The sequence below is a fragment of the Microplitis mediator genome, chromosome 5 (genome assembly GCF_029852145.1).
Source record: "Microplitis mediator isolate UGA2020A chromosome 5, iyMicMedi2.1, whole genome shotgun sequence".
Taxonomy (NCBI): Eukaryota; Metazoa; Arthropoda; class Insecta; order Hymenoptera; family Braconidae; genus Microplitis; species Microplitis mediator.
The window spans coordinates 4,220,479-4,227,896 of NC_079973.1; the positions used below are offsets into that span (position 1 = coordinate 4,220,479).

The window sequence follows — 7,418 nt, forward strand, 5'->3', positions numbered from 1 at the left end:
CATATCGGGATGAAGTTGTAAATTAAACCTGTCCTCCTTCTGCCCTCAAGGCAAACAACTCACCGCATTCACCGCACAACTTGCCATATAATATATATGATAACTTATAATGAGAGTAAGCGAGTAAGCCAAAAGTACAGAGACGAAGAGAGAAAGAGAGCAGGGAAAGCTCGACCCGCCACTCGACGCGCTAACTTTTCAATCTCGGTCGAATGATCGTCGGAAAGCCCCGCGGTTACCCCGGCAACGATCCGGCCCGTCATTGGCTGGCTCCGTAGACCGCCTTCGAGCTCTCTATAATAACCCTCTACCCTCTACCCTGAACCCTCAACCCGCAACCCTCTTTCATCTTCCTCCCACGCCACTCTCTTCAACACTATCTCTCCTTCATATCCTAGCACTCCCAGACTTCCTTGAACATTAACCATCCTTTACTATCCTCCATCCTTCCCCACATCGCCTATCATCGGAGCAGAGCGCACTTAGCCCCGTGGTTAACTTCAATGAGCAGATAACAAGCTACCCCTCGACTTTACTCTGTAATATTCACTCGCATAAATGGACTCGCGGCTTTGTCAAATCAACTGTCGCTTGTGGTAAACAACTATAACACTGCTTTATTCTGTATATCTATTCTCTATAGTCTATAGATTATTCAATTATTATATATATACACATATATTTTCTCTACGAATACACTGACCAAATACCGTTACATAAACAAAAATAAATGTCCTGGACATTAAATTCAATAGCTAAATAAAACATGATACTAAAGTTAGCTGACGTCTAATAATTTTAGAAATTTATTCAAAACGATAAATTATAAAAAGAAAATATTTTTAAAAATTCCACTTATAGTTTTTTAAATTTTCTACATATGCATATTTTTTTATTTTTTTTGATTTTATCTATTGAAAAAAAAATCTGAAAATTTTAAATTGTCTGCTGACTTCAGGATCATAAATAAAACCGTAAAATAAATTTATTTTTATAAACAATTAAATCATTTTTAAATGAATTACGTATTTAATTAAAGTGTAAGGTAATTTAGAGTACACTGATATATAGATTGAGTTCATTATCTCCGTCGTTTTATTATAAATTACAGGCCAATCAATGACTTGTTGATTAACTGTTACGTCTCATGTCAGTCTATTATTGACAGATTTGTATAAAATGTAAATGAACAGATCGAGGCATAAAGAATACGTGATATCCTTTTTTAAATTTTATTTTTATTTATTATTATGATTTTTTTTTTTTTCAAGAGGAGTTATGGAAAAAAAGAATTGGACAAACAAGCGAATGACTTTTGCTCGTAATTGGAACCGCGGGAGCCTGACCAACGTCCGTGTTCAAGCACTCTTTTCACATAACCATCATCATCTTTCTTCGAGGGTGTCTCTGAACAAGTAAACCCAAGAACTTGAATAATACATACATACACACACCTTACACTTCAGTGCTACACAATACTTTTTATAGATTGCACAATTTTTTTTTTTTTTATTTAATATTTCTCTATTACAAATCACTACACTGTAAAAAATCGGGAGTGGATTCGGAGTGTTTACGAATTTTATTTCAATCCAAGTTCACTTGAAGTTTCAGATTTTTTACAAAAAATCACTCCGCATACGGAGTAAATAGAAAATTTCTTTTTCCAGCGGAGTAATTTCGGAGTAAACTGGATTTTATTTAAATCCGCCTTCACTCCGATTTAATCTGCGTTCGCTTCGCAAATTTTTTATCCTGTAAGCAAATAATAAATTCATATTAATTATAAATATCAAAGTACACAAAAAAAAGGATTTTTTGGCTCAAAAAATTTTTTCCATTATGAATTAAAACCAAAAATTTTCTTGGGGCGGGAAAAAAATTTTTGCTCCAAGAAATCCTTTTTTTCTGTGTAGTATTTAGTGCGTTAAATTTAAATCAACATATAAAATAATTAATTAACGTCTTTTTATTATTTTATTCCCATATTTAATTACAGACTGAATGAAGGATGTGGAGATGAAGATAATTTATGTACAATTTAACAAGACAAATAGCGCAATTATGATCTGAGGAAAATATTGAATAAGAAATTAGTAAACCTTGTAATCAAAATATCATAATTTATGATCGTGTGTCTGTGGAGATATATCAATTGCTCGGAGTAAATCCCCCAAGTTAAAGTAAAGGTAAATCAATGGAAATAAGGCTGATGTGTAGGGTGACAAGGAGTAGAGTGAGTGGTGTGTGAGAGAACTCGTTGGAATTGCCTGGGAGATCATTATCGGCAATTTGCGATATATCTTTCGTTGAATAGAGAGCCATATTGCGATGTCACATCAAATCTCTTTCCCCTCGCTTGTTACTGCACACATACACTCTTGTTCTCTATTATATATCGCTTATTGGCATTATTTTGTCTTTGCTTTGCTTTAACAAATTTATACACACAAACTAAACACTTGTTATGATAAATAAAATACCCTTAAGGTAATTACATATTTTTTTACATTTACATTTAAATTTATAAATATTTTACTTATTCACAGGTCAATAATTTAATGCCGTATAAAATATATATTTTTTATAAGCTCTACAAGTGCTTCAAAAAATACCCACTTTCGATGACTAAAATTCATAAATTCAGTGAAAGTTAAAAAAAGACATCGACTTGTTCAGACGTAACGGAGAAGCTGTAAATTAAAACCATGGGGATTCAAGATTCGTGAATATTTAAATATTTATTTGAATTTTTTCTGTATAGTTGGAGAAGCTACTCATTCTTAGTGGGGTTTTTGTTCTGTTTTGTTTTTAAAAGAAAGACAGCTAAGGCCGCTTTGCTGTACACTTGAATTAATTTGCTGTATACGTTAATTTTTAATGAATTCATAAAGGCACGTCTGATGCCCAAGTTGATCTTCACTACTGTATACGGTGTTACTTTCTCTCTCTTGATTATATTACCTACGGCATAAATGTTTTTCATGTGTAATATACATATATATGTGTATAAATATGACAAGAGGATAAAACCGAGCTGTGATGTGAACTGTAATGACGTGATGATATTACGGAGCCACTCACACACCCGCTTGTTTTTTCTATTTAATGCCACAACACGTTTCATATACTAAATTAATTTTATTAAAAATATATATGTATATATATACAGAAAAAAGGATTTTTTGGCGCAAAAAATTTTTTCCATCATGAATTAAAAACTTAAATTTTTTTAAGGCGAATAAATTTTCTTACATCGAGAAATTTTTTCCAGTCCTAAGAAAATTTTTGTCTTTAATTTATAATGCAAAATATTTTTTGTGCCAAGAAATCCTTTTACTATGTAGATATACATGATAACAATATAATTTAAAAATTTAATTATGATTAATAGTTACTGAGAATTAATACTGCAATTAATTAAAAGTTATATTTTAAAAGGCAAGTAAATTTATTTTGAATCGTTAAAAAATGACGATGTAGATTTTCTGTATTCATTTGAAATATTTTTTTAGATAAGTGTACAAATATACATATATATATTTTATATTTTATGAGTATATTCTATAAAGTTGAATGCGCGCTTGGGCTGATACCAGACCGAGTCAGAATACCTGTGGAGACTTGCGCATAAAAGATAAGTACGCGGTGAATAGACTAACAGGGTAACACACACATAGATTTATGCAGGTGTATTGTATATATGTATATTTATATAATGTAAATATGTGTGTGTAGAGGAATGAGGATGAACAGAAAGTAGACGAGGTGAATGAGGGGATTAAAGATGATGGAAGGGTGAAAGAGAGCAGGGTATCATGCATATTTACGATTACAAACCAACCCTCGTTGACCGAGAGCTTGCAAACTACTGACAAGTGTTTTCACACCAACCCTGTTATATATTTAACTATAAATATATATAAACAATTTATTTATTTCATAATTAAAGATTTTATTGTAAACTGACTAAATCTATTTTACTAACAAATAATTCATATTTTTAAATAATTATCAAGTTTACTGTCACAGCTTTGTTAGAAATTATGATAAAAATATAAATGAAATTTTTCATTAAAAAAAAAAAAAGTTTTGCATGAATTACTTTTAATAAAAAGCCGAGAGATTATAAAAGTCAAAGAATAAAAGTTAAAAAAAATCTTTTCTAACTCGTGATTAATCGCGGAGATATAAATCTCATAGCACACCTCAATAACACAGCATTTTTTTTACCCTACCACAAATTTAACACAAACTTGGCTCTGGGTAACTCGGCAACTTGTTCATGCACTCGTTCTGTATATGTGTACATGACCTCGAGATAGTCAGAAGACCAATCACCAGCCACCTACCAAACACTCGACCAATCCACAGCATTCTCATCCCCTATTTTAACCCCACCGCGGTGGTAAAACGCGCGAATCGCAAATCGCGGTTTCTACAACAGGGTGTAGCGATCTTCCACCCCCAAAATGGCTGCGAAATCGCGCGGGCATTAGGAACGCCGTTCAAAATAAACGGGCGGATTAATTTGAGGGGTAACTTTGAGGAAATATAAAGAGAAAAAACATATAAGTTTACTTCTACCACTTCTACGACCACAGTTTTACTACACTCCCTCACCTTGGGGTCTAGTTCAATTCAAGGTACATATCAGAACGTTGGAGAATAGTCTGATGGTCATAAGGGGTTGCAGACATCAACCGCACACGTACATCGCGCGTTCACGGTTACAAGTTTTAAGTCTCATTAATTTATCTTACAAGTTAACAATAATATCAAATGTGCATTCAATTAAATTTCTTAAAATTTAAATCTTCAAAAAAGTTGTGATCATTAATTTTATTTCCATCAACAATTAACAGTTAATTATTTTACTGTTGGTGAGTGATTTTAATTTTTAAAAAATGATGCAAGAACACAAATCGTTTCTTATAAGAGATCTTTTGGGTGACGTACTTGCAGAACGTGTCCAAGGTGAGTTTTCAAATTTTAAATGGACTTGAATTATTTTAAAAAATAATCACCATTTTGTTTAATAAACAAGCGGTAAAAGTCAGGGAATACACGATGACAAGTCAATAAATTAAGTATTTGTTATTATTCATAGACATCAGTAAATAAAAAAATAATAAATGCCGCGTGTCTCTGCACAGGGAAGCTCGTTATGACGGGGCCCCTGGAGCGCAGTGGCATTATTTAATTGCCGTAAAAAGAATCGAGGATCTGTATTGTGAATAGGATAGGGGATTTACAAATTTACGGGGGTTATAAGACCCATCGAATGCTATAATAATAGTATAATAGTAAGAATAATTTAGTATGAATTGTGTATACAGATGGCCCGAGGTGTGGACAGATTCGTTAGGACTCGTTAGCCACTCGATTTCTCTAATTTATATATACGACAATTTATGTCCCGCTGTGATCGATTCTTGTTTCAAATCTTGTTATCATAATCTTTAACTTAACGAGCAGAATCGCTTTTTTTTTTATAAATTATTTAGTAATTTAGTGGAGAAGTTGATTTAAAGAGACGATAAATACAATTAAAAAATTAGATGATTCAGAAGACGACTCGGCGCTTCACTCAGACTCCGAAGATACGATAGATCCTGGAAGTAGCCCCTGCACAAGACTGAGCAGTCCGAATCCATTGCTATCACCGTCGCCGGATCCGCCAGTTAACTCAATAAAATCTTGCGGCGGACCTACTTCGGGTGGCACTCAATCAGGACGCAAACCTCGAAGAAGACGTACGGCATTCACTCACGCACAATTGGCTTATCTTGAACGTAAATTTCGCTGTCAGAAGTATCTGAGTGTTGCTGATCGTAGTGATGTAGCTGATGCTTTGTCGTTGTCCGAAACTCAAGTTAAAACATGGTATCAAAATAGAAGGTTTGTTAAAATTTTTTTTATTTAACTCTGAGAGAAAATAATATATTCCACTTAAAGAAATTAATTTTTTTGAAATAATTATTAAGAATACACTGTAAAAAATTTGCGGAGTGAATGCAGATTAAATCTAGAGTGAATTCGGAGTGAGTGCGAAGCGGATGACTGTATGTTTATTTATTCCCCTTGGAGTGAAATTTACTCCGAAGGGGAGTTTCTTTTAATACTAAAACTCTGAATCGGAGTGAACGCGGATTTAAATAAAATCCAGATCACTTCCTATTTACTCCGTATGCAGATTGATTTTTTTTTAAACTCCTAAACTCCGAATGACTTCGGATTTAAATAAAATCCGTAATCACTTCAAATTTTTTATAGTGTAGTGAATTTTAAATAAATAATTATTTAAATGATTAATTAGTTATCTTTTTATTGACTTACCCTGCGATTATTATAATTTATTATTATCCTACTTTGTGCTGCCTTCTTTTCCTATACCAGTTTGACTATTTTTCCCGTAATTAAATTAATTAACTAATAAATGAATTGTGTAATTATAGAACAAAGTGGAAGCGCCAAAATCAACTAAGACTTGAGCAATTACGGCACCAAGCGACGGTAGAAAAAGAACTTCTCGTACGCGGAGTTGGACTTCATCATGGCAGCATTGACGCTTATTGTCCGCCGTACTCACAAACCGGAAACTCACCACATCCACAGCCACCTCCTCCACCACCAGCACCTTCCTCAGCGTCAACCGCAGCCTTTTTGTCCACCGCAGCCGCACTTTTTCGCAATGTCACATACGTACACGGATGTCCACTTTAACATCCATCGACTTCCATTGACTATCAATCATGGAATTAACAATCACAACTTTCTGTAAATATGTAATTATCATATTAATTAATACAATTATTAGATTACTTATAAAATATTATTTATCATCATAATTATTATTTAAATACATACCATGTGGTGTGTTTGTGCAATTTTATTTAAAATCTTTATTTTTAAAAATCCAAAAAATATCTAAGACTTGAAATAATAAAAAAATTTAATTATTATCAATTAGTATTGTGATGCACTAAGTAATTTTAATTGTGCAATTTAATATAAAAAAAATAACAATCTCTACTAGTGTTAAAGACTTAACTATCAAAGCTTCTTTTATTTATAGCTTAAATAAAATAATTATAATTGTAGATAAAATAAATAATTTAAATTATTGGACTATTATTAAAAACAAATAATTAAAAAAATTATTGTATTATTTATTTAAATTTATTTATAAGATGTAGAAATAGTGGCTACATTAAGGGCATTCACACGGAAAAAAATGAACTATATAAATTGAGAACGACAAGTAATATAATGATAAAAGGATCAGTAAATACTATCATTCTAAATAGTGATTTTTTCGTTGATAATTAAAACGTGAATAATTATAAGATAAGTATTAAAATTTATTGTCTATGCAAGAAAAATTACAATTTGAACTTCCAAAAATCGTAACTGAT

The 7,418-nt window shown here is 32.0% G+C and overlaps 1 protein-coding gene and 1 long non-coding RNA gene across 3 annotated transcripts; both read left to right on the forward strand.

Moving 5' to 3' along the window:
- The first annotated feature begins 1,607 nt into the window (after positions 1-1,607).
- LOC130667902 (uncharacterized) lies at positions 1,608-3,186 on the forward strand. Its single transcript, XR_008989923.1, has 3 exons — positions 1,608-1,757; positions 2,000-2,189; positions 2,550-3,186. It is a non-coding gene; the product is annotated as an uncharacterized LOC130667902 (long non-coding RNA).
- Positions 3,187-4,184: 998 nt separating this feature from the next.
- Positions 4,185-7,027, forward strand: LOC130667744 (homeobox protein GBX-1). Of its 2 annotated transcripts, none has more exons than XM_057469571.1 (3): positions 4,185-4,977; positions 5,571-5,901; positions 6,459-7,027. In XM_057469571.1, the coding sequence occupies exons 1-3, from the start codon at positions 4,908-4,910 to the stop codon at positions 6,724-6,726; spliced, it is 669 nt and encodes a 222-aa protein (XP_057325554.1). In that variant the 5' UTR covers positions 4,185-4,907; the 3' UTR covers positions 6,727-7,027. The 2 variants fall into 2 exon arrangements, with proteins under 2 accessions (XP_057325554.1, XP_057325553.1); XM_057469570.1 differs by having other exon boundaries at positions 4,187-4,977; positions 5,562-5,901.
- Positions 7,028-7,418: the final 391 nt, after the last annotated feature.